This window comes from Gadus macrocephalus, chromosome 14 (assembly GCF_031168955.1).
Source record: "Gadus macrocephalus chromosome 14, ASM3116895v1".
Lineage (NCBI taxonomy): Eukaryota > Metazoa > Chordata > Actinopteri > Gadiformes > Gadidae > Gadus > Gadus macrocephalus.
Window position 1 is genome coordinate 24,091,005 of NC_082395.1, and position 25,798 is coordinate 24,116,802.

Here is a 25,798-nt window from a genome sequence, read left to right on the forward strand (position 1 = left end):
TGTTTAATTTCACCGCACAGGGGATGCTACTGCCCCCCAAACTTTGGTACTCTGGGGTCCCCATCTCAGGACGTGATGGGGGTTCCCCAACCTAGTTCAACGACTCATATTCTGCATGTGGTTGTTAAAAAATCTCCACCAGATTCCTTGTTAGCCTCTGGTTAGACTGAGGCCTTTAGATTGAGGTTGGATTAGATCCCTTTCAGAGACTCATGCTCCGGGGGTCGAGCCCCTCTGAGGGCCTGGGAGATCGTGACCTCCATCGCTCCACATCTCACCCTCCCTCCTCCGTCTGCTTGTGGATGTAGGCCAGGATGTCGGCGGCGCGGCCCGTCCCCTCGCACACCACCACGGGCACGGCGGGGCTCTCCTGCAGGTAGTCCAGCACCGTCAGGATCACGTTGGGGCCCCCCTCCAGGATCAGGGCCACCACCGGGACCCCCTGCCCAATGCCTGGCGCGCGCACACACACACACACACACACGCATTAATCTACTGGTCCCACCCACCCACTGACTAACGGTGGGGCAGAAGCCCTCCGTGATACCCCCCGTCTCCTCTTATCACTGGCTGCCAGCAACAGAGACACAATGAGCGCCACAACCAGCAACACAAGATTCAGGTTATCACAACAGCTTCCCCAGGGCGGGCAGTTGCTATTGTTCTTTCAATTTAATTTCCCAATAAGTTGTGTCCATTGGTCCACAGGTATTAGTTAAGTTATCTTAATAGACTATTCACTACGTGATATCCTGGTCCTGCTCAAAGTGAAAGGCCCACATGTTTACATTCCTGTTAGCACATTAAAGGAGTATTTGCTTTAATCATTAACGAGATTCAACTGCTGCCTCAGGCACACGCTCTTAAATGTTTGACTTTGGGAAATGTATTCCAGCCAGAGTCCCTGTGTTAGGAGTGGTGTGAACAGCCAGAGTCCCTGTGTTATGAGTGGTGTGAACAGCCAGAGTCCCTGTGTTATGAGTGGTGTGAACAGCCAGAGTCCCTGTGTTATGAGTGGTGTGAACAGCCAGAGTCCCTGTGTTAGGAGTGGTGTGAACAGCCAGAGTCCCTGTGTTATGAGTGGTGTGAACAGCCAGAGTCCCTGTGTTAGGAGTGGTGTGAACAGCCAGAGTCCCTGTGTTAGGAGTGGTGTGGACAGCCAGAGTCCCTGTGTTAGGAGTGGTGTGAACAGCCAGAGTCCCTGTGTTAGGGGTGGTGTGAAAAGCCAGAGTCCCTGTGAGGAGTGGTGTGAACAGCCAGAGTCCCTGTGTTAGGAGTGGTGTGAACAGCCAGAGTCCCTGTGTTAGGAGTGGTGTGAACTAGGGCCCGACCGATATCGATTTTTGAGTGCCGATGCCGATTATTTTCAGAGAAAAATTACGATTACGATTTAATCGGCCCAAAAAAAATAAAATAAAAAAGCATATAAAACGTAGTTTTTGATACCTTAAATACACTTTAAACACTTTTGACGAATATGTGAATTGAATGCAGAACCTTTGAGTGTTTTAGAATACATTTAAAGTCAAAAATGAGTGTAATTTAGTGTAAAAATTAGTGTAAAAATAAATAACTAACTCCCAATGTGCTGCGCTCGTGAGCAGTGACTAACACGTGCGTGCTGAGCAGTATAGTCTCACCGTTAAGAGTCTACAGTATAACAAATTAACATGGCCTGGGACCTAAAGAAAAACAGGCACAACATGCTCAAACAACGCGTCTTGTGTACATTGGTGAGGTGAGCGCGCAGCTGCCTGAGCGAGCGTGCTTTCATGTTGTACGGTAAAATTCAATCTCCTCTTTTTTACTCCAGCTAAAGTTGTTAGTTAGCTCACAGAACGCTCATCTGCAATCAGCTACATTAGGGCATTTGTTATGAAACCTGACTGACAGAGACTACCCTGTTACAACTATTTTCCACCCCTCAGAATCCACGGTGGAAATGTATGCATGGCCATGACGACATGGCTCATAGGCAGGGCCGTTGCTACAATTCCTGGGCCCCTAGACAAGATTTACTGATGGGCCCCCCTGCGCTGAATTGTTGACGGGGGGGGGGGGGTGGAAGGAGCAATTGTTGACGGGGGGGGGGGGGGGGTACTATGGTAGTAATATGGGCTGGTGATAAAATAATAATTTAAAGGAATTTTTTTTTTTTTTTTGTGGGCCCCCCCTGGGCTGTGGGCCCCTAGAATCGTCATCACCTTTCACCCCTTATCGACGGCCCTGCTCATAGGTCCAGGGTCAGAAGGACGAGGAAGATAAGGAGAGACTCACAGACAGAGAGACCGAAGGAGAGACTCACAGACAAACAGAGGGAGAGACTCACAGACAAACAGAGGGAGAGACTCACAGACAGAAGGAGAGACTCACAGACAAACAGAGGGAGAGACTCACAGACAAACAGAGGGAGATAAAGAGACCGATAGAGCATCTCAGATACAGACAGACAGACAGACAGACAGACAGGCAGACTGACAGCCAGCCAGACTCACGGGCGTGGATCCTCTGCAGGTTGATGTGTTTCTCCAGCTGCCGGCGGAGCTGTACCTCCGCCCCGTAGCGCCCCACCGTCCCGTCATCCACCAGCAGGAAGTGGGAGTGGGAGTTGTTGAGGACGTTGAGCTTACTGAGGGGGTTCAGCAGCGTCTGGTACGGAGCGATCACCTGGGAGGAGAGAACACATAGGATTTTAGAAGCTCACATCTTAATCCTTGTTGACCATACATTAACACACACAGAACCAGTCCCAAGGCACCACTGCTTACGTCTCTTCCAATGAGGTCGTTCCGGTTCTCGATCACCCCCCAGGGAGCGATGCCGATAGTGCAGATCTTCTTGGAGGACCTGGTGGAGTGGTCCTTCAGCGCATCGCCAACGTGTTTCGCCACACCTAGATGGAGGAGCTATGTTATGGACTACATATGGACCTGGTGTTATGAATGCACTACAATTGGACCATTATTATGAATGTCTACAACTGGACCCGGTTTTATGAATGGACTACAACTGGACCAGTATTATGAATGGACTACAACTGGACCCGGTGTTATGAATGGGCTACAACTAGACCCGGTGTTATGATTCTTAAGAATGGACTACAACTGGACCCGGTGTTATGATTCTTATGAATGGACTACAACTGGACCCGCTGTCATGAACGGACTATAACTGGACAGGTATTATGCTCTAATAAGTTCTTCATATGTTCTGATGAAAGACCCAAACAATCTGATACCATGGTTATTGTTAACATCTGCTATACGTTATGTTCTCATAGAGTTCTGCCTCAACCCTCTGGTACTTTTACTTTGAAGGCGTGCCTTGAGGGATACGATAGTTTAGAAGCCATCAGATGAGCGCAGCATGTTGCTGTGTCCTCTCTGATCTGAGCCATCCCCGGTGGAGGGAGAGGCAGCGGGCCTCAGCAGTAATCCGGCTCTAGGTAATGGGGCGTGTGCGTAATGATTTAAACACTATGATCGAGGAGCCGTGTTGGCCGGGCCGCATCAGACACGCCTGGACGGGACACACCCCTCCGCGAACCTCTAACTCTTCACCTGCCTCCGTCAGCAGGGCGCTGGCGTGGCGCCGTTTGAAAACACAACCTTTATTGTCCACACCGTACAGCACACAGTGATCTGTCTGGGGGTTAGCCTAGCGGTGCTGTCTGGGGGTCAGCCTAGCGGTTAGCCTAGCAGGGCTGTCCGGGGGTTAGCCTAGCGGTGCTATCTAGGGGTTAGCCTAGCGTGATAGCCTAGCGGTTAGCCTAGCAGGTAAGCTTAGCGGGGCTGTCTAGGGGTTAACCTAGGCAGCAGCAGCAGAAGGATGTGGGACAGCCGTTTGTTCCTACCAGTGTTGACCCCCCCGGTTAGGATCCAGGCCCCGGTGGTGACGGCCGCCTTGATCAGCCCCTTCCCCACCACCTGCTTGATGCGCGGGTGCAGCTCGAAGTTCTGGATGCCCCCGTGGACCGAGATGAGGATCTTGGGCAGCTCCATCTGCCACTCCCTCAGCATGAGGCGCAGGACGTGCTCCGGGGGCGAGTCGTGGGACAGACGCACGTACTGGGGGGACACACGGACGTCAGCAGGATATAGGGCACATGGTAACAACAACAACGCAAAATGTACTGAAGTAGGTTTCCAACAGCAACAACAACATGTACTGAAGTAGGTTTCTAACAGCAACAACAACAACAACATGTACTGAAGTAGGTTTTTAACAACAACAACAACAACAGGTACCGAAGTAGGTTTCTAACATTTAACAACAACACAAACGTCATGTACTGAAGTAGGTTTCTAACATTGAACAACAACAACAACATGTACTGAAGTAGGTTCTTAACATTGAACCACAACAACAACATGTACTGAAGTAGGTTTTTAACATTGAACCACAACAACAGCATGTACTGAAGTAGGTTTCTAACATTGACCAACAACATTAACATTAGCCATCAGTATCTTCATACAATTCATACTAAAAGCCACTTCTTAAAAATAATAAAAGAAAGTGTATTCTGAGTCCCCTCCATTTCCAAACAAGGTCTGGATCTCCCTGATGGAGGACTAGGTGCTTCCAGTCAGCTTCATGTCCTCATGGTGGATATGCCCATGCTACCTGGTAAGCCTGCAGTACAACTCTGCCTCTTCACCGTGTTGGCCGGTACAGCCCCTCTGAGCTCTGAACCCCAGGACCAGCCCCTCACCTTGGCCCTGTAGGAGTGGGAGCCCCCCTGGAAGTTGACGACCCCGTAGGCGTCGGTTGGGCTCTCCTCTGTGTGCCGGTCCACCGCCCACTCCTGGGGCTCCCCCGCGCTGCGGTCTGGGTCGTCACCCAGCCGCCCGTCCGAGTAGCGGACGGCCAGGCTGGCGGGGAAGCCGGTATGCTGCCGGACCAGGCGGCCGCAGCAGCACCTGAGGAGAGCACACGTTAACACACAGCACCTCCTGAGGAGACTACAGACACACACCGGACCTCCTGAGGAGAGCACAGATGTGTAACAATGTAATATAATAAAGTTTATAAACTAAGGTACAGCTGTGAAAACTAATACAAAAAAAAAAAAAAGTCTGGTGGACTCTCGGACCTCCGATGGAAGCCTGAGGGGTACCCTCTCCTCAATCAGGGTGCCCTGTCCTCCATCAGGGTACCCTGTCCTCCGACAGGGTACCCTGATGAAGGACCTTCCGGGCCCCTGATCAACTGGTCGTCAGGCTACCAAGTGTCTGACTGGTGTCTGCAGGAGTCCGGCGGAGCAGCTACACTCACCGCACCAGCTGCTGGCAGATCTTGCATCCTGGCAGGCATCTGGAGGGACAGAGGAGACAGCAGCAGCTTTAGCTGTGGTTCAATCACAGATGCGGTCAATGTTTGACAGACCCAACGCCAACATGGATGGGCTAATGCTTCAATGCCGGGGGGAACGGTGACTGGTTAGATGCTTTGGGGGAGGTTATCTGTATTCTGGGGGGCCAGAGGTCAGGCTGCTGGCTGCAGTGACCAGCATGGTCCCGCTGTCGTCCTACGGACAGACGTAGCCTTCCCCATCCCCTCTGGATCATCTACCGGGAGCTGCCAATAGCTGATGCAGTAAACCGCGCCGGCAAATTATTGATCAGAAAAAAAACAAAAGGGCCAACAGCAGACCGTTGGCGAGAGGAAGTGGGGCCGGGGCATTGGTGAAAACGTAACCAATTGCAGAGCGACAATCTTTCGCAGGATCTGGACACTTTAATCATCTTAGGTCCTCTGGGAATTCAGGAATCTTGCACAACAAGAGCACTCCTGTCCAACAGCATCTTGTTGACATATGGGTAACATGATGACATGTTGAGTGGGCCGTACTTCTCTTTACAGAAATACACACACTATTATTTTCCACATAGGGAACTTCTATAAACAGGGACTAAAGCACAAGGGTGTTTGTGGTGATGGAAAAATGGCTGAATAGAAAATAATGATACATCTTAGTGTTTGAAACAAAGATAAGCGACATGAAGCAGAAGGTACTGGAGAGGAGAGTGATTCAGCAGAGTCATTAATGACAGTGGAGCCATAAACAGGGAGCTCATGAGGGCCTGCCTCAACCACCCCTTGCAGAGCTGTGGTTAGGCCCGGCTTACCTCCGCACACACCGTACAATTACAGGCTCAGCCTCGGTGGGCCGCCCTGGGGGCACAGAACACACACCTGTGGGGGTCTTTGGACACTGGCAGGATGTACACACATTCCCTCTTGGTGAAAGTGCTTTCTATCCAGGGTTTCTGGGACTGCAGAGGGAGAAGAGAGGAAATACATCAACGGGTGATGAAACCTAATAGAACAAAAAAAAAAATTCTGAGACATTTGTTTAAACAAAGATCTTGGTGACAATCATTTAACGTCATGCATAAAAACCATACATAGCACAACTACCCAGAAACCATGTCCCTGCTGAGAGCAGAGCAGCTTATCCTGCACAAAACCACCGCCTAATCAACTAGTCCCATAACTCCTAAAGGCACCCCTCCAGCTAGGCAACTGGAGAGAACCGCGACCCAGTTCTCCAGGAAAACTCCGCTAGGAGGGGCTTAGTTCCACCGCAGCGCGATGGAAGAAATCTGCCGTTTAGAACAGCAAGTCCCCCTCCTGCTGCAAATACCTCCGTACACAACTCGGCTAAGCCTGCCGAAGGCCCACGGAGCGTCTGAGCGCAGTCGCGCTGCGGGCCGGTCAAGACGGCGTTAGGACGGCGACCGCATGACCGCGGCCCCTCAGCGAGGGCCAGCCTCCAGTTACCTCGGCGTCCTCCTCTTCATCTCTGTGTTTAAGGGCTTTGTACAGGAACATAACCGGGACCGGCCAGCAGTGCCTGGACAAAACCACCGTCACCACAGCCTCAGCGTCACGTTAGATCTACCCAACAAGACCACCGTCACCACAGCCTCCGACACGCTGGCTCTTCACGACAAGACCCCGTCGTTACACCCCGCCGCTACACCACTAGTGTTCTCTGCCTGCTGGGTCCCGCTGCGATTGTAGGTCCTCCTGAACAGCTTCAGCGCAGGTCTCAGAGTGAGCTCCGCAGCGGCTGGGTTCAGAAGCGGCTTTAGTTAGAGGCTGAGCGATGAGTGCGAGGTTAGCGTGTCGGCTCCTGACTCCCTGGCTGTTAATCTGTAAGAAGCTACCGAGGGGCCTGATGAATGTGTCTGGGACAACCTGGATATTATACTGGATTCAGGAACAAAAACAGAGGGGGGTAGGGCGGGTAGAGGATTAGTGGAAGGGCAGAGACCTCAATGATATATACCACACACACACACACACACACACACACACACACACACACACACACACACACACACACACACACACACACACACACACACACACACACACACACACACACACCCCTTGTTACTGTGGTCACAAACACACTCCTCCATCAAGCTGATAATAAAGCTTCACTATGGAAGTCTTTCTCGGTTTCAGCGAACTAACTGCTTGGCCCAACAGGAGCCCACGTTACTGCAGCTCGGATCAGGGCTCCTCCAGTACAACACTGGGTCAAAGTGGAGCTTCACACAGGCCTTTTACACTGGGGCTGTGCTCAGCAGTAACCATGGTACCTGAGAATGTCAGGCAACAATAGAGTTAAGGACTTTAGAACTCCAGCCAAAAACACACACACTCACATGTTCACTCTCCCTTCCTCCCTTCTCACTTCCCTCCCCAATTCCCGCCTGGAAAGGCTTTATGAGCGGAGGGTTCCTGTAGGAAGTCAGCCGCACACCTCTCCTGGAGAACGCTTCCCTGATTGACCCTCATTGTTTACGGCCCAGTGCACTGCTGCACGCCTCGGCCCGAGGGTCCCAGGAGCCTGACCACGCCGTCTCTGGGGTGTCCCCACACACACACACACACACACACACACACACACACACACACACACACACACACACACACACACACACACACACACACACACACACACACACACACACACACACACACACACACACACACACACACACTTCCTTTTCTCCTCAAAACTTTCCACAGCTGACATTGGTCTTGTGTTTGACGTGGGTCTTTTGTCTGCTGCTTCAGTGTCTCGCTGGATATACGAGGTTTCAGGACCACAGTTCGACAACTCTCTTGAGTCCTCTCAGAAACCAAACATCCCATGATTCCCTCTGATGTACAAGAGTCCTATAGACTTTAATCTGCTACTCAACGACAACGTTAATAATTAAATGTTTAAGGCATGTTGACATTGTGAACGGCACAAAGGGTTGAAAGTTCCAAAAGTCGATTCACATTAATAATAAGACAACATTGAAGTCAGGTGTGTTGACCTCCGTGTGACGGAGTGGCCGATGTGACAGGACAGCGGAGATGAAGTGAAGGTGATGGAGTAAGAGCGTTGGTGTGGTTTGTGTTGAACAAAAAGAGCCCTCCACTCACTCCCTACTCCACGACTAGCACCTTGTGCGGAATATCACAAAGTTAACAAACGTATTAGTCATGAAATCAAGTATCATTTCAGTCAAAACACAATGTTGAAACCAACCTCAAAATCGGATTTATACTCTAGCTTTTAGAATGCAAACAACCCAAAAATATTTACATATCAATTAATATTAATAATTATGAATTTATTAATTCAGATATTTCTTAATAGTAAAATGTACTTTTAATGGTTTTATTATTACCATTTCAAGACGTATTTAAATGGTGGACGTGGGCACTATAGCGCTATAGTACGATTGTACTATAGTGCTATGCGCCCAGCATGCAGCAGGCCTAGGAGAGAGAAGCCATGCAGGTCTGCCCAGCCAGTTATGTGGGGATGTAGGTTTGTAAAAACGGACGAATAGAAAGTTATTCTGGAATGCCTGTATTTGGTGTCTTTGCTAGGAATGCACCTAGCAGGACCTGGGAGTGATACTTGAACCAGGTATCAGGGCTGGCTCTGAAAGGACTCTGGGTTGGAGTATCCCCCCAACACAAAGGTATAAAGAGCCTCTTGTACTGTAGGAAGAGAGCGGCAGAAGATCTCAGGACTGATCTAAAGAGCAGGTGACTTATGTTGATCCGTCACGTGCTTCCTTAAATTAATGCCCAGAATAAATCAACCATTAAATGTTCTCAATACAGCGGATGAGAACCAACCGTTGCTATAAAAATCCTATGAATGACCATCCATACCCCTCGCATGTTGAGCAACTCATATTAAAGATATCTCAGTAATGACTGCTATGAAACGACAACAGAGTGCCATTGCCCATTGCTCCTCCATTCATCCTAGTTCAAACAGGTCACTGTGTCTCAGCATGAGGCCCAGACAGTAGAGGTCTGCTGAGGCCCTGAGGCCGACGGGAGGCAGGCTCGTCACGGGGCTGACGTGTTCCCAGTCCGCCTGCACTGATGTACAGACATGTGACGGTGGTCCTGGCCTCAGGTCCTATAACCCCAGGGTCTTCAGAACCCAGTCCTCTAGACTGCAGGAAACAATGATGCCTTCAGCATCTGCTAGTCACAGGGAGGAGGGTCTGGACCAACCCCTAAAGAGCAGGAGAAGATGTGAGAGGGAAGGCTACCCCTAAAGAGCAGGAGAAGATGTGAGAGGCAAGGCTACGCCTACGGAGAAGATGTGAGAGGGGGGGCAGTGAACCTGCCGCCTTAATATTGCTTTCAAAAAGGTTCAACTAGATAGCAAAAAACTGCTAACATTTAAAAATGACCAGTGAACCTTTAACGCTTTCAGTTAAACCAACTACATCTGGTTTTATGTTGCCACCCCTTCCCCTAGCGGGGGACGTAACATAAATGGGGGCTCGTCCGGGATAAGGCACATTCAAATTAACATAATTCACAGCCACTCACACGCGGGGCAAACACATGATCATTAGCAACTGAGGATTGTAACTGAGGATTTTACCCATGAGGGCGGGGCGTCAATCCGCCTCCGTAACACTTGGTCCGGAAGATAAGAGTAGTGTGCTGTCCCACGCTCTCTCCTGCGTCCACAGGGGGCACTGCAGGGGGTCTGGCTGGGTGGGTTTTCCCCTGATGGACCTACAGGACTACACCAACGCTCCATTCATAAAGTCAACAGACCGAGACTCTCTCCCCTGTCAAACCGGACCGGACCAGACCACATCATGAGGACTCCACCAGGACACTTTGTGAAATGTGGAGGGGTGGAGACCTAAAACCAGTCCACATGTTGATGGGAACACCTTGCAAAGAGCTAAGGGTATAAATGATTGATATTCAAGAATATTCCTACTTTTATTCTAGTTCACTTTCCAGTTCATTTTAAGAGAGTGAACCATTCTGACTCCACAGTGATGTCTATCAATGGGAGCAGAGGAGAGAAATCTAAACACCAGAAACATTTTCCACAGACCCGCATGGTGAGTAAGGTAGCCCGTCTAGACCGGACCACAAGGTCACAACATGTCCACCTACACTCCGAGAGACACGGGAAATAACCATGTAATAACCCAACCAGCTAGCAAAATAAACACTTTCATGGGACAGAACAACATGCTGTAATTCACTAGCGTCATATACACAGTAGTACACAATGACAAACCAAGTCAACCTCTTCCAGGTACTAATAAAAGCTCCGGTTACGTAACCTGTGTAGATATCCCTCTATCTGCCCCAGGAGCTCTGTGCCGCCGAGGGCCTGAACCAACCCCCGTTACGCAGGGTAAGCTAAAGCCAGGGCATGTGACTGGTTCAGACCGGGGGAAGTAGGCCTGCTTCCTACTGAGGCCCGGGGCCCATTGAGAGGGTCAGCTGGATAAGGCACATACCGTGTTCCCGGAACACAGCGTGTGAGCGTGGTTCATCACCACGCAGGTCGTCATAAGTCGTGTGAGTGTACACAACACTTCACATCACACGAGCAGAGGAGAACACAGGTCCTCAAGACTTCAAAAGCACTCTACACAATAACACTCGTTCTGAGAGGTACAACTGAACACACATTGACACAGAGGTGGAAAGGTTTGAGAACATGGTGAAACAATTTCAAACACCAAACACACGTGCCGTTATGCATTGGATTTGAACCAATACTCTGCAAGTCCCCACACACACACACACACACACACACACACACACACACACACACACACACACACACACAATAAGGTGATATATAGTGATATCTAACACTAGGCTTTTCATACCACTGAAAACACACATTTCAATAGAATAAGCTCATTTCAAGGAAGGTGGACAGGTCTGTGGAATAGCCTACCAACACATCATCTAGCCTACAAACACCACAATATAACAGTACGTAGGGACATAGTGGAATAGCCTTCCACAACACTATAACAGTAAGTAGGGTCATAGTGGAATAGCCTTCCACAACACTATAACTTACAGTATACAGGGACATAGTGGAATAGCCTTCCACACCACTATAACAGTATGTAGGGACATAGCGTAATAGCCTACCACAACACTATAACAGTATGTAGGGACAAAGCGTAATAGCCTACCAACACAACACTATATCATAATGTAGGGTCATAGTGGAATAGCCTAACAACACATCACTATAACAGTAGGTAGGGACAGTGCAATAGCCTACAACAACATTATAACAGTACGTAGGGTCATAATGTAATAGCCTACCACAACACTATAACAGTACGTAGGGTCATAGTGTTATATAGCACTGTTACTATAGTAGTAGAATAGCCTACCAGCCTACCAGCCCAGCGTGGCTGTGAGCGGCAGTAGTGGAGATCTTAGCATTAGCGGTTAGCTCGCTACCAGCTAGCCCCGTTACCACAGTCAGCTCTGGTCCACGGACCCGGAGCCGAGGCTCCCCGACATGCGACACACAGCACGCCGACCCTGGAGGCATAACCCGCGGACAAGAGGCCTCCCATGGCTCGGGTCCCGGACCGCGGAGCCGCTCCGTGTCCCGGACCACGGAACGGACTCCGCCGCTGTCAGCACGCAGGTCGACCCGCCACTCCAACCGGCGGTCATCGCCGTCCTGAGCCGTTAAAGCACCACATTTCAGACCGACTCCGCAACCTACCATCCTCTCCTCCGGTGAGACTCAGGTGCGCTGCGCCGCGGCTCTGACCCATCTAGTGGCGCGGGTCTCCGTGAGCCCTGGAAGGAAAGCCCGGTGAACAACGCTGGAGGAATCCGCCTGGGCTGCCGCTCCGATGAGAGGCTGCTGCTTCATAATTGTGCGACTCCGGACTGACGCGTCGTGACGCGGATCCGCGTGACGACACGCCACGTGACGTCACGCAGCCTCACAGTCTGCCTGAGTCGGCCGGAGCCGTTCACGTGGTGCAGGTGGAGCTCAGGTACCTCACCTGTTGCTAGTTTGTAACAGATGAAAACACCCCGTGATGCAGGTCTGGGGTTATGAACTGTATCCCTAGAATACAGAATGAAGAATCCATCTTGATTCGCTAATGAGCTGAACCTAATCTTCAATAAGTTCGACTCAACCCCTGCCCCAGTGAGCTCAGCAAGTCAGTCTGTGCCCCTCTCCTCCACCAACTCTACCCCCAACCCTGTCACCTTCCCTCTCTCCCCCCCTCCCTGTCCCCCTCCACTCCCCCTTGCTACCCGTCTTTTCATTACATCAGGCCAGGTGAGGCGGGAGCTATCTAAGCTCCAGGGGCCGGTTGCACCAACTGGGCGTAAGCCTGGTCGTAACTACGCCTGGTCGTAACTTGGCGTTCTAAGTCCAACCTAACCGTTACGCCGGTTGCACCAACTGGGCTTAGCGTTATTTTCACTAAGGCGTAAATCCTACGCCTGGTCAGGGGCAGGCGTAGAGTTGAAATTCCAGGCTGTTTCTATAGCAATTACATCCAATCCAATGCAACTGCTCAGTACGCTTCACTAAACTGCATTTCAAAGCACAGCCGGCGATATGATCAGTGTTCACAGATCGACTGCCATTCCCGTCTAAATGCCTGCTCGTCGTAAACCAGACATTACAAATACATATTTTAAATATATTAATTTGCAGTGTTTTATTGTTAGGCATTAACACAATTGATGAATGACAATGAGTGAACGAATGAATTATTTATTTCGGTGTCCAACAGCATGTCAAGTAAAATAGTAAACAGCTGTTGTCACGAGGTATCCTAGCAACGCGGTGATATGCGCATTACATGGAACATTCACATGGCCGCGCATGGCTAAGACCGGGCGTAGTTAAGACCAGTCGTAAGTCCCGTTGGTGCAACCGGCGTTAGTTCCATTCTAACGCCAGGTCGTAACTAAGACCTATTTAGCAGTTACGACCAGGCTTAGTTACGCCCAGTTGGTGCAACCGGCCCCTGGAGTCATCTGAGAATTTCTGGAGATGGCAGGTTCCAGAGTTGAAGCTGAAGTCTGAGGTGTAGATGGTAAAGAGGAGGAGGCTGGATGGTATTAAACGCACTGGAGAAGTTGAAGAACATGACTCTCACTGAGCTCCCCGGCTTCTCCAGGTGTGAGTAAGCCCTGTGCAGCAGGTAAATTATGGCGTCGTCCACGCTGAGTTGGGCCTGGTACGCGAACTGTAGTGGGTCCATGGAGTCACACACCTGGGGCCTGAGGTGCTGTAGAACCAGTCTTTCGAAGGTCTTCATGATGTGCGAGATCAGCACCACTGGCCTGTAGTCGTTGGGAGAGCTAGGACGAGCTATCTTAGGCACCGGAACAATGCAGGAGGTCTTCCACAACTGGGGCACCTTCTTTAGCCTCAGGGAGAGGTTGAAGAGGTGTTGGAACACTCCAGCAAGCTGTCCGGCACACGCTTTAAGCACTTTGGGATTGATGTTGTCCGGACCCATTGCCTTATTCCTATGTTCTTCAACTTCTCCAGTGCGTTTAATACCATCCAGCCTCCCCTGCTTGAGAAGAAACTCTCAGCAATGCAGGTACACCCCGACATGGTGGCCTGGATTGGTGACTACCTTTTCAGCAGGCCACAGTATGTGCGGCTGCAGAGCAGCCTGTCAGATGTGGTGATGAGCAACACTGGAGCACCCCAAGGAACAGTACTTTCACCCTTCCTCTTTACCATCTACACCTCTGACTTCAGCTTCAACTCTGGAACCTGCCATCTCCAGAAATTCTCAGATGACTCCTCCATCGTGGGCTGCATCAGTGAGGACAGGGAGGACGAGTACAGAGGTGTGGTGGAGGACTTTGTCAGATGGTCTGAGGAGAACCACCTCCAACTCAACATCGGCAAGACCAAGGAGCTGGTGGTGGACTTCCGCCGGAAGAGGAAGCCCCCAACCCTTATTACCATCCAGGGGGTTGAAATTGAGACGGTGGATTCGTATAAGTTCCTTGGAGTACACATCAACAATAAACTGGACTGGTCTGACAACACAGAGGCCCTCTATCGGAAGAGTCAGAGCAGACTCTTCTTCCTCAGGAGGCTCAGGTCGTTTGACGTGTGTGGCAGGCTGCTAAGGACATTTTATCTGTCTGTGGTAGCCAGCACGCTGTTCTTTGCTGGGGCGTGCTGGGGAGGAGGCATCAAGGCTGGGGAGTCAAACAGACTCAACAAGCTGGTTAGGAAAGCCAGCTCTGTTGTGGGACTTGAGCTGGACAGTCTGGAGGTGGTGGTGGAGAGGAGGATGAGGGACAAATTCAAGTCCATCATGGGTAACCCCTCCCATCCCCTCCATGCTGAGCTGTGGCTGATGGGGAGCACCTTCAGCCACAGGTTGCAAGACGGTTCCCCAGGTGCAAGACGGAGCGCTTCAGGTGCTCCTTTGTGCCGGCAGCCATTAGGCTGTTCAACATTGCCTGATGATGATTGTGTTTGTGTATGTCTATGTTTTTGCATATGCATGTGTGTGTGTTTAGGTATGCGTAATTGCGTATATATGTGTATATGTAGATTAGATTAGATTAGATTAGGCTTTATTGATCCTTTTGGGATGACTCCCTCAAGGAAATTGATTGTCCAGTAGTTTACAGAAAGAAACACAACACAATATTAAATTAAATACAATATAAGATAAACAATACACTCTTAGATAACTATAAAAATAAAAAGTAAACAGTAAACAATAATTATAATATAATATAAGATAAACAATAAACTAACTAACTATAACAAGTAAACAAAAAAAACAGTAAACAGTAAACTCTTAGCTTATATAGAAAGTAGAGATAATAATAAAACAGGATTCAAGTAAAATAAAAGATAAATGTAGAGAACTGTATAGAGGATTAATATAAATAAATAAATAAATAAATAAATGTAAACATAAATAAACATATATATATATATACATATACACATGCACACACATATACATATGCACACATATATACATATACATACACATATATATATACATACATACATACATACACACATACGGCATTGTGAATAAATATCATATCATATATGAAATGACGGTGAGCAAGGGGTGGCTGACAGTTAAATAAAATAAAATAAATTAGCAGTTCAAATTAAGCAGTGGAATAGGTTATATCTCTCCTCTTTACTCTATCACTTCTATTACTTCTATTACTTCTATTACTTCTATTCTATTTCCTCCTACTTCCCTCCGAGTGAGGAGTTGTAAAGTGTGATGGCATGAGGGACAAAGGAGTTCTTTAGTCTGTTGGTCCTAACTTTGGGAAGGAGCAGCCTTCCACTGAACAGGCTCCTCTGGTTGCTGATGACAGTGTGCAAGGGGTGGCTGGCATTGTCAATAATGTCCAGCAGTTTGTCCAGTGTCCTCCTCTCTGCCACCGTCACCAGTGGTTCCAGCTTCATGCCGACCGCAGAGCCAGCCCGCCTGATCAGTTTATTCAGTCTGGAGGCGTCCCTCTTGTTCATGCTGCCTCCCCAGCACACCACAGTGTAGAAGAGGACGCTGGCAACCACAGACTGATAAAACATCCACAGCAATTTGCTGCAGATGTTGAATGACCGCAATCTCCTCAGGAAGTACAACCTGCTTTGTGTATCATGTATCACCCATCTTGATGTTGGTTCTGTTTGTCTTGTTTTTGTCCCTATTTTAACTTTAAGCGTCTACTTATGCATTAGCACCTTGTATTTATTGTATTTATTACATTGTTATTTCATCCTGTGTCCTTCCACTGCTGCTGGGCTGTTCTGCAACAAACAAATTTCTCCTACGGGGGATTAATAAAGTTGTATCTTATCTTATCTTATCACGAGAGGGGCTGAGGGCAACAAGGTCCGTTGGTACATCGTCCCACTTGCAGAAAGCTGGCTTTTTCTCAAGTGTTTTGTTCCATTGTCCTTCATTATTTCCACCGAAGGGACCTCTCGGCCTACTGGGGCTGGTCGGCCCCAGTAGGCCGACCAGCTGGGGGCGGCCCTCTGCCTCGGCTTTGGGACGAGAATCAACGACACAAGGCCTCAGAGCCTGGGGAGGAGACTGGGCCTGCTGGAGCTGATCCTGCATAAGCACTGCAATGTCGACAGCAGTGTTTTGGTAAAGAATGAAGGACTGCGGTTTGTGAAATATAAACACTTTATTTCAAATAAGGCAAAGAAAAAAAAATCCACCTGTGGGGTAGCTTAACAAAATTACACAAAAATTACACTAAAGTTGATCATCCTCTGGCTCCCCGTTACCCCCCTGTCCCACGCAGGCCACCGTCCTTCAGCACGGATCGGATAAGGTGCTTCCCATTATGGACTGTCCCCTTGGCAGCATCCAGAAACCCTCGTACTCCCAACATTATAGACATTGTTCTGTATAATCGACATAATCAGCATCGCTCTTTGGATCCGCTAGGATTAAAGCAACCAAGACTCCTCAACAAAAGTCAAACTGTGCGTGAAAGCATCTCCCCCTGGAATAGACAATTTCTGTTATGATTTATAAAAATTACGGATCTTAAAAAAAAATCGGGACAAAAATAGCAGTTGAGCCCTTGGAGGGTGGCGCCGTCAGGGACATCAGCATGCGTCTCCTACGGAGCGCCAAGGTCTTCCCTCTGAGGAGCAGAACAGAGCAGAAGAACGTTCACTCTACCGCTCAGTGGACATGTAACGACACAGAGGATCTGCCTTTATAACGCCATGCAGCCTTACAGGTCTACCACACGACAGTACACTTAGACACGGATGCAAAGTCCATTCCACGACTGTCACCCAGGACAGCTTCAAGCAGAGGCATGCCAGAGGTTACAGCAGACCACAACGGAGAGGCAGGGCACGTTATGGTTAGAAAGAAACATGAGAGACGGGAGGGTACGGGCCACAAGAGGGAGATTCAGAGACTGCACACAATGAGAGGTTAAGTTCCCTGGTGCTCATCCGGGGTAGGTGCTCCGAAGTCCACTTGGCTTTAAAAGCAAACTTGCATTGACAGTAGTCTGTTTTAAGTTACATTCAAAAAGCATTTATTAAAGCGTTATAGTGATACGTGTGGATTGTCATTTTGGTCATCAAAATGTATTATGTATTCGCAATTAATTGAGCCGAATAAAGTTAAAGGTTGGGTATGGAATTCTATTTTTTGGCCATTTTTGCAAAATTACTTAAAATCCTTATCATAACCCACTTACAGCCACTGAGTTAGAAGTACTGACATGAAAATTAAACAAGTCAATCATCTGTGGAACGGGCAGGGCTCGAAAAACTCCAGCCAATGATTTCCTGACCCACCGAGTGGCATTGGACAGTAAGTACGTCAATCAAACGGTCGTACTGCACTCGCCCTCCCCCGCGCGACCCCTTCGTGCACGTACTCAAAGCTCGTGACCCAGAGCAAGCTTCTGTTTGTTGTCCTTCGGTCATGCCTACGGTAGCTACTGGAGCTAGCTAACTAGCTAATGGCTCGCTCTCGCGCTTCTGTGTTCGCTTGTGCATGATTGCCGTCCATGTACTTGGAATGGGTGGAGTCAGAGTCAGCGTTGAAGGAGAGGGGGTAGGACCATTTGAGTTGTGTATTTTCAAAATCTGCTAGCGTTTCGCAAATCCCATACCCAAGTAGATTTATTAATAACTAGCGTCTCAATATTTTCAATGATCTGACGACACCTAGTGGTCAATTAATGCCATGCAGAGAGAATGACGGTGGTGCATTAGGAATTAAGGAAAATAATGAACATTGCATTTAGTTTAGATTGAATTAAAATATTAATGTGTCGTTTTTTTGGGAACAGGCCCTGGGATTCGGTTGGTTAACAAAACGTTTGTTAACAAAAGAGGACAGAGGAAAAGAAGCAAACATCAAATCAAAGGGTTAAACTCAGAGGAGAGGATGGGAGCAGAGCTAGGAGCTAACAGCTAGGAGATAGCACACCTGGCAGCAAAGGCTCCCTGGATGAGTCCAACACCTATTGGAGATGAAGTGGGGTCAGAGTTCATCTCTCTCACACACATGGAGACATCGTGCCTAGCTTGTCTGACAGGCCGTCCACACATGCACAGGGTGACCCCGGAGAAACCACGACCAACAACATCACTAGTTCTCCTTTCACACACACAACCCGCAAGATGAAGATGAGACGTATCAGACGAGTTCACACCCTGCAGATACTCCAGGCACTCTGCGACGGGGACGGGGGGGGGGGGCTGGGGGGAGAGTGTAGGAGGAGGAGGAGGAGGTCTGACCCCTCTCCTTGTACCCTGTCCTGACCCCTGACCTCCAGACGCCCCTGACCCCGGGATGCCCCTGCCCTCCAGGCCTCACCTGGTACACGCTTCCTGTCCAGAAGTGCTTCATCTCCCCGCGGCGGGCAGCCACGGTGGCGGAGGAGAGCAGGGTGAATGGCACCAGGTAGAGGAGCGCCGGCTGCCCCGACTCCATCAGCAGCATCACCACGAACGTCACCACCATGCCCAGCGTGTAGGCTACACACACACACACACACACACACACACACACACACACACACACACACACACACACACACACACACACACACACACACACACACACACACACACACACACACACACACACACAGAGTGGAGGGATGGTCTCTTGGTTATTCCTATCCATTGTTTATCCCCATAGTTCAGCAGGGTTTGAGGATCTGAGGTTGGGGTTAGGGTAATTCTGTGATTTGGTGTATTACCTATGCAGCAGCTGACCAGGTAGATCTTCCTGGAGCTGTTGACCCACACATCAAAGCGGCTGCAGTAGGCCACCAGCAGACCTATCGCACAAGGATCTGGAGCTCAGAACACATGCAGGCACCTTCTACTCGTCCTATAGGGTCTAGACCCGATGTCTGGAACACACAGAGCTTCACGTTTCTATGTGGAGTGTTTCTTGCTGCTGTTGACCTCAATGCAGTCAGAACTGAAGCATGGGGCGGCAATGTGAGAAGCAGTGTTCTCTTCCGACTGTGAGCAACATATCAAATGCTCTGAAGAATGAACATTTACTGTGGCTGTTGTGGCCTGTTCACTCACGTCACACGCTGAGTGATGAATAATTAACCCACCAGCATGTGGACTAACCCCCTTGTTAATGAGTGACAGTGAGGAACCAATTATTAGAAACATGGAGAACGCTCAAACCATTCAGAACCCACCAGACGGCCACATGTCCGCCTCATCTCCACGTAGAGTTACTGAGCAGAAGGTCGTTCTTTACAGTTTGACTGGGGCTTGAATCCTACCCAAACATAACCGAAACAGTCCCCACCACGAGGTCCTGGGAGGGGTACCTGGGATGATGATGTCTCCGTATCCGAGGATGGAGAACTGCATCCTGCACAGGTTCTGGGCCACCGCACTGAAGCGGGGAAGTCGCATTACCACTGGGAGCTGGGGGGAGACGGAGACGTTTGGGTTCAGGGAGACAGAAAAGGAAACACAGGGATGGACAAATATGTTCCATTTCTCCTCCACCCTTCAGAGTGTTTCCACTCTTACAGACTTAAAGTTATTCTTTAGCTGAAGATAAGAGAGAGATCGGTGGAAGGCTATGCAAGTTGATTGTGTGTGTGTGTGTGTGTGTGTGTGTGTGTGTGTGTGTGTGTGTGTGTGTGTGTGTGTGTGTGTGTGTGTGTGTGTATTAGGGCCTTACCTTCTCTGAGGGCGGCTGGGGCACAGCAGGGATCGTCACCACGTTGCCTTGTGCCTATGTCGGAGGCACCCAACACACGGTTAGTGAGCCTCCCCTCAGGGAGCCAAACAACAACAACAACAACATCAGGGCCTCTCAGCTCAACTGGAAGGCCGTTCCAGTCATTCCCAAGGGAATCCCACCCGACCAGGGCTCTAATCAATTAATGTTTGTTCTTCACAAATACATTGCTGTTTAAAGAAGGGCTTAAGGGAGCCATGCCCCTCCTTAAAGACCTTAAAGTAGAAATATTATACCACCAGGTGTGAGTGTGATTAGCCTTACAAGCCGTTTCGAAAATCTCCATCACGCGTGTCCACCTAGATCTGTGCTGGATAGATCAGTCTACCAGCCTACCAAGTGGACTGAAGTAAACGTTGCTCATCTATCCATGTTCACAAAGCCATGAAAACAACGTCCCAGTCTGCAACAACTTCTGGTTGAACGGGTTTAGTTCCCCTGCATACTGACCGATAGAGAGAGCACAGGTCGTTTTTAACATCATCCTAAACCTGCTCTCCCTGAGACTCCACTCATCCACTCTGGTCATCTGAGCACCTCTGCCTCCTCATTCATCCATTCATCCTATTACATAACCAGGACAGACTTATGTTTCTGTTTTTAATCCATTATACACACACACACACCGGAAATTTTATTAGATGTTAAAGGACCAGTAGGCCATATTTCTGTCAATTAATGCAGTAAAAATTATTCCAGCAGCTATCTCTAAATCCAAAGTCCTGTCAGAGAAATGTGTCTTATGACCAGTGATGGTAACGCGTTACTGGCATCACTGGTCATAAGACAGTAAGTTAGTATTGGCATTGGTTGTAATTTTTTATTTTTTAACAGGGGGTGTTGTCGCAGCTGAATGTAACTAATAAAGTAACTTGTAATCTAATTTAGTTACTTTTAAAATCAAGTAATCAGTAAAGTAACTAAGTTACTATTTTAAGGAGTAACTAGTAATCAGATTACTTTTTCAAGGTAACTATGGCAACACTGCTTATGACACATGATTAGTAGGCTAGGCGAGCGTTCTGGTGCAGATTGGCTGCCGTGCATCACCCAAGTGGGTGCTACACACTGGTGGTGGTTAGTGAGGTCCCCCCCTTCACTGTAAGCGCCTTTGGGTCATTGAAAAGCGCCAATCAAAATAAAAAAATTATTATTATTATTAACTGTTGTCTTTCTCTGCACCGCCTGATTGGATGTAGTTGGGTGGGTGCGTTTCACCTACCTTCTCTCCTGCGGCGTCCGGTCCGAGTGCGACCTGCACCATGATGCTGACCCCGTTCTGTGGAGAAGGGGAGATTGTGGTGAAGAACCACACATGATGCTCCTCGTTTGAGGAGAAGAGGAAAACGTGCTCACGGACCACAGTGGTCCAAACATGGCGTCCACATGGTTGCGCCACCATACTTTAGTTTGGAACCATTCGGTGCCTTTGACTGATGAGAGCACTTTGAATTATGAACGCAACATTCTGCTGCTGACATTGAATAATTTAAATAATCCCATTAAAGAATCCGAAATCAATTAAATCCAGCATTAGGAAACAGCAGGGAGCTTACTGATCAAAATCTAGCCGCAAGTTAAAATCAGGAAAAATATAAAATGCTTAACCTAAGAACATTATACTTAAACTCATGTAAATTGTCTTTAATAAACAAATTCAGAGCTCACCATGTAATGCTACATATTTAAAGTATTTACCAAAACTCCCCCCCCCCCCTAAAAATGGTACGTTTACCCATGAACACCCCTACAAACACACAGTGGTAGCACCTCGGATAATGAGAAGGTACCAGAGACTTTCTTCTCTCTTTATAAGCCCTGATAAACGTATCAACAAAGAATCACAAAGCAGAGAATGAATGGGAACGTATGATGTGTCGATACTTCATGACCCTGGAGACTGGAAGAGGACAGAGCACAGTACGAAGTCAGGAAACAACTATCATGCCTTTTACCATGAAGTCAGACAATACCGGTCACACTGCAGGAGGAAGTGGTTTTACGTCACAATCAGATCGAGAATAATCTCTACTGAAGAACCAGAGGTGGAGCAAACAGAAGAGACCGCAGGCCTCGAGCTGTGAGATTGAACGGCTCGGATGGTCTCTTGTGAATGCAAAGAATACTCCAGTAGGGTCATGACTGACCCTGTCCCCTTCATGGTCCACACATGGTCCAGACCTTCCATAGTCCCCCCGAGTCCCCTTCATGGTCCACACATGGGCCAGACCTTCCATAGTCCTCCACAGTCCCCTTCATGGTCCAGACCTTCCTTTGTCCTCCCCCAGTCCCCTTCATGGTCCAGTCCCCTTCATGGTCCAGACATGGAACATACCTTGGTGAGGTAGGGTGTGATGAAGACGAAGAAGACGTCATAGATGAGGAGGAGGCTCAGCAGAATCACACAGATCTGAAGGTTTAAGAGCGAATGGGAAAGAGATAAAGAGAGAGTGAGAGAGAGACCGAGATTAAGCTTTAAGCTAGTGGGAGGGCAGCCAACAGGTACATCAGCCTCAGAACAGGATAGGCACCTTGAAGTTGGACAGTGAGATAGTCTTCATGAAGTTGAGGCAGAAGGCGATTCCCAGGAGGTCCTGAAGGATCCAGATCCACCTGCAGGAGCAGAAGACCGCATCATAAGGAGGACCAGGGCAGGGGGGTCCGCGATTAGCAGGTATAGGAGGTCATTTTATCTGTGTGTGTGTGAGAGACATGATGAGGAAGTGTGACAGCACCTGTCTTCGTTCCTGTAGACAACCCAGACCACAGCAATGCTGATGCAAACTGCAGCCAAGATGAGAGACCTCACGGAGAACTCCCAGCGGCGAACCGAAAATCTAGAGAACCAAAACCACACACACGCACACACACCCACACACACACAGGAAATCACTTGAGTAGCAGGCCTTTGAGCAAACTATCATCCTCAAACTAGTTTTCATATTGAATTCTTAACCTGAAAACATTTGTTGTGTATTACCATGATCAAATATTTCTTTAACGCTAAACAGAACTGTACAATTGAAACATGTAGCGAGAGAGACACTGAGAGAGAGGAGAGCTGAGAGAGACCGTACCTGACCGTGCTGACGCCCAGAAGCTCTAGGATGGCGTCGAAGCAGCTGAACAAAGCCGTGACCGAGGCAAGGAAGAAGATGGAAATGAACACATACACTGGAGAGAGAAGAACGGTATCACATACACTGGAGAGAGGAACCATATCACATACACTGGAGAGAGAAGAACCATATCACATTCACTGGAGAGAGAAGAACCATATCACATACACTGGAGAGAGAAGAACCGTATCACATACAATAGAGCGAGAAGAACGGTATCACATGCGCTAGAGAGAGAAGAACCATATCACATACACTGGAGAGAAGAATGGTATCACATACACTGGAGAGAGGGAACACATAGCAAGACGCCGGTAACACTTTAATTGAGGGTCGGCTCAGTTCCACCTTCAATCTAATGAATGAAACCCTTCTGCTTCTGGCTGCACAGGAGCAGAGACTATGAGACAATGAGACCCTGAGACTGTGAGACTATGAGGCAGCTCGCTGAATGCTGCTAGTCAGAGTTCACTCTGAGGACCGTCAATAACTGCTCATATCAACAGCCTCTGTAGCCAGACCACGGGCCACTCACCCAGAACAGTGTAGAAGAAGTACATGAGGACCAGCATCAGGCACATCATGCCCACGAAGGCCACCACCTTCAGGGGGGAGTACAGGAACACATCCCCGCTGTCCGCCGCCTTCTCCTCCCCGCCGCCGCCGTCGGCCCCAGCGCCCGTCAGCCTCTGTCTGAACATAGAGGCCACAGCTCAGCCTCTGTCTGAACAGAGAGGCCACAGCTCAGCCTCTGTCTGAGCAGAGAGGCCCTAGCTCAGCCTCTGTCTGAGCAGAGAGGCCCCAGCTCAGCCTCCAGGACCTCGCCTTTATCTGCTCCAGGTTCAGAACGTCCTCTGGGCTCAGGAACCGCCCTTCCCTGGTTCTTCACCATTTAGCACCGAGGTTCAGAGCCCACGACCCCTCCGCCCGCAACCCCATCCTACAGCGCCATTTGGTTTGTCCTGAGGAGGAAGGCTGGAAAAACCCTCAGATAATTAAAGGGACGACTGTGGTGACGGCCACAGTCGTCACCAGTTATATTGGATTACATTCCAGATAACTGTAGGGATCATTTGTGATCAGATTCTGCTGTCACTTCTGACGCTCTGGCCAGTGGTTTCCCTGCTGCTGTGATTCATTATGCAAATGAGATGATCCAGTATGTAAATGAGATGACACCATATGTAAACGAGCGGCGCCCCACCTCTCACAGGCGCCGCTCCAGTACCCCCCCAGGGCCACGGTGCAGACGGCGATCAGCAGCATGACGGCCATGTTGGGGTCCAGCGCGGCCTGGGGCGGGGAGAACATCTGGGCCTGCACCTGCCCCTCGCCAAACACCTGGACACATACAGCCCCAGCGTCAGGGGTACCTCCTCCTCAAGGGGTTTACAAAGGAAGAAGGCCTGGACATACACAGCTCCAGCATCAGACCAGAGGAACCACTTCCTCAAAGGGGTTTACAAAGTAAGGCCTGGTCCTTTTTAAAACACTAGCAGCTCTGTCCTGGTACTGGGCCTCTACCTAAAGGCTCCGTCCTGGTACTGGGCCTCTACCTAAAGGCTCTGTCCTGGTACTGGGCCTCTACCTAAAGGCTCTGTCCTGGTACTGGGCCTCTACCTAAAGGCTCTGTCCTGGTACTGGGCCTCTAGCGGCTCTGTCCTGGTACTGGGCCTCTAAAGGCTCTGGCCTGATACTGGGACTCTACCTAAAGGCTCTGTCCTGGTACTGGGCCTCTAGCGGCTCTGTCCTGGTACTGGGCCTCTAAAGGCTCTGGCCTGGTACTGGGACTCTACCTAAAGGCTCTGTCCTGGTACTGGGCCTCTACCTAAAGGCTCTGGCCTGGTACTGGGACTCTACCTAAAGGCTCTGGCCTGGTACTGGGACTCTAAAGGCTCTGTCCTGGTACTGGGCCTCTAAAGGCTCTGTCCTGGTACTGGGCCTCTAAAGGCTCTGGCCTGGTTCTGTGAGGCAGCAGAGGTGAGGCTGGAAGAGGCTGACCTGCTTGGTGTCCAGGAGGTCTATGTACCTCATGAGGGCCAGAGGAATGTGGACCTTGGCGTATTCCGACTCGTTGGCTGATGGAGTGACCTGAGGAAAATCATGAACACTACAGTCGGCACTAGGGGTGTGACGGTACACAAAAGTCATGGTTCGGTACGTACCTCGGTTTTGAATTCACGGTACAGGACGGTACGGTTCATAGTTAAGGGCAATTTTTTTTAGAAACTGCTTGTTTGTCAACAACGGAGAATGGCCGTACATCATCAGCAATGAAAACACCAATAAACTTGGTTGTGGCATTTGCATTTATGAATTCACAGACATGTGCTGTTGAAATAGTGTCGTGAGCTGGGTCACATGTTAAAGTGCTGTACGTAGACACGGAATGCGCTCTCCGTAGCCCCTCTGCGTAGCTTTCGTGCACATCCAATATTTTTTAACTATCCATCGACGCAACGGAGACAGCAAGGGCTGTGATTGGTCCTTTAACAAAATCATTTCCGGAATCACTTCTCCGGTTTAACTTTGCATCTTATTTACTTTGTACATTGTTTACTTTGAACATTAAGGACCAAT

The 25,798-nt window shown here is 49.2% G+C and overlaps 2 protein-coding genes across 10 annotated transcripts in view; both read right to left on the minus strand.

Annotated features, from left to right (window-relative positions):
* The window catches only part of trpm7 (transient receptor potential cation channel, subfamily M, member 7), a 38,760-nt gene extending 26,522 nt beyond the window's left edge, over positions 1–12,238 (minus strand). For 2 of the 7 annotated variants that reach the window (XR_009529090.1, XR_009529089.1), the window contains exons 1-8: positions 6,787–8,586; positions 6,199–6,278; positions 5,278–5,316; positions 4,715–4,922; positions 3,854–4,067; positions 2,769–2,893; positions 2,496–2,667; positions 279–453 (exon numbers count right to left, since the gene is read on the minus strand). Coding sequence is in view for 4 of the 7 variants with exons in the window: in XM_060072135.1 (XP_059928118.1) it covers positions 279–453; positions 2,496–2,667; positions 2,769–2,893; positions 3,854–4,067; positions 4,715–4,922; positions 5,278–5,316; positions 6,199–6,278; positions 6,787–6,837 (1,064 nt within the window). In the remaining 3 variants the exon portion in view is untranslated. Of the gene's footprint in view, positions 1–278; positions 454–2,495; positions 2,668–2,768; positions 2,894–3,853; positions 4,068–4,714; positions 4,923–5,277; positions 5,317–6,198; positions 6,279–6,786; positions 8,688–12,064 lie in introns of those variants that run through there. The other 5 variants (XR_009529091.1, XM_060072136.1, XM_060072135.1 and 2 more) reach the window with 5 other exon arrangements.
* A 4,264-nt stretch (positions 12,239–16,502) lies between these two features.
* zgc:123258 (uncharacterized protein LOC641502 homolog) overlaps positions 16,503–25,798 on the minus strand; it is a 31,558-nt gene continuing 22,262 nt past the window's right edge. For 2 of the 3 annotated variants that reach the window (XM_060072281.1, XM_060072283.1), the window contains 14 exons: positions 25,220–25,309; positions 24,423–24,559; positions 23,754–23,911; positions 23,177–23,273; positions 22,835–22,936; positions 22,631–22,712; positions 22,435–22,509; positions 21,322–21,378; positions 20,040–20,093; positions 19,678–19,777; positions 19,081–19,161; positions 18,693–18,853; positions 18,303–18,336; positions 16,503–16,989 (listed from right to left, as the gene is read on the minus strand). In XM_060072281.1, coding sequence (XP_059928264.1) covers positions 16,952–16,989; positions 18,303–18,336; positions 18,693–18,853; positions 19,081–19,161; positions 19,678–19,777; positions 20,040–20,093; positions 21,322–21,378; positions 22,435–22,509; positions 22,631–22,712; positions 22,835–22,936; positions 23,177–23,273; positions 23,754–23,911; positions 24,423–24,559; positions 25,220–25,309 — 1,266 coding nt within the window. In that variant the 3' untranslated portion in view covers positions 16,503–16,951. The remainder of the gene's footprint in view (positions 16,990–18,302; positions 18,337–18,692; positions 18,854–19,080; positions 19,162–19,677; positions 19,778–20,039; positions 20,094–21,321; positions 21,379–22,434; positions 22,510–22,630; positions 22,713–22,834; positions 22,937–23,176; positions 23,274–23,753; positions 23,912–24,422; positions 24,560–25,219; positions 25,310–25,798) is intronic. The other variant, XM_060072282.1, reaches the window with a different exon arrangement.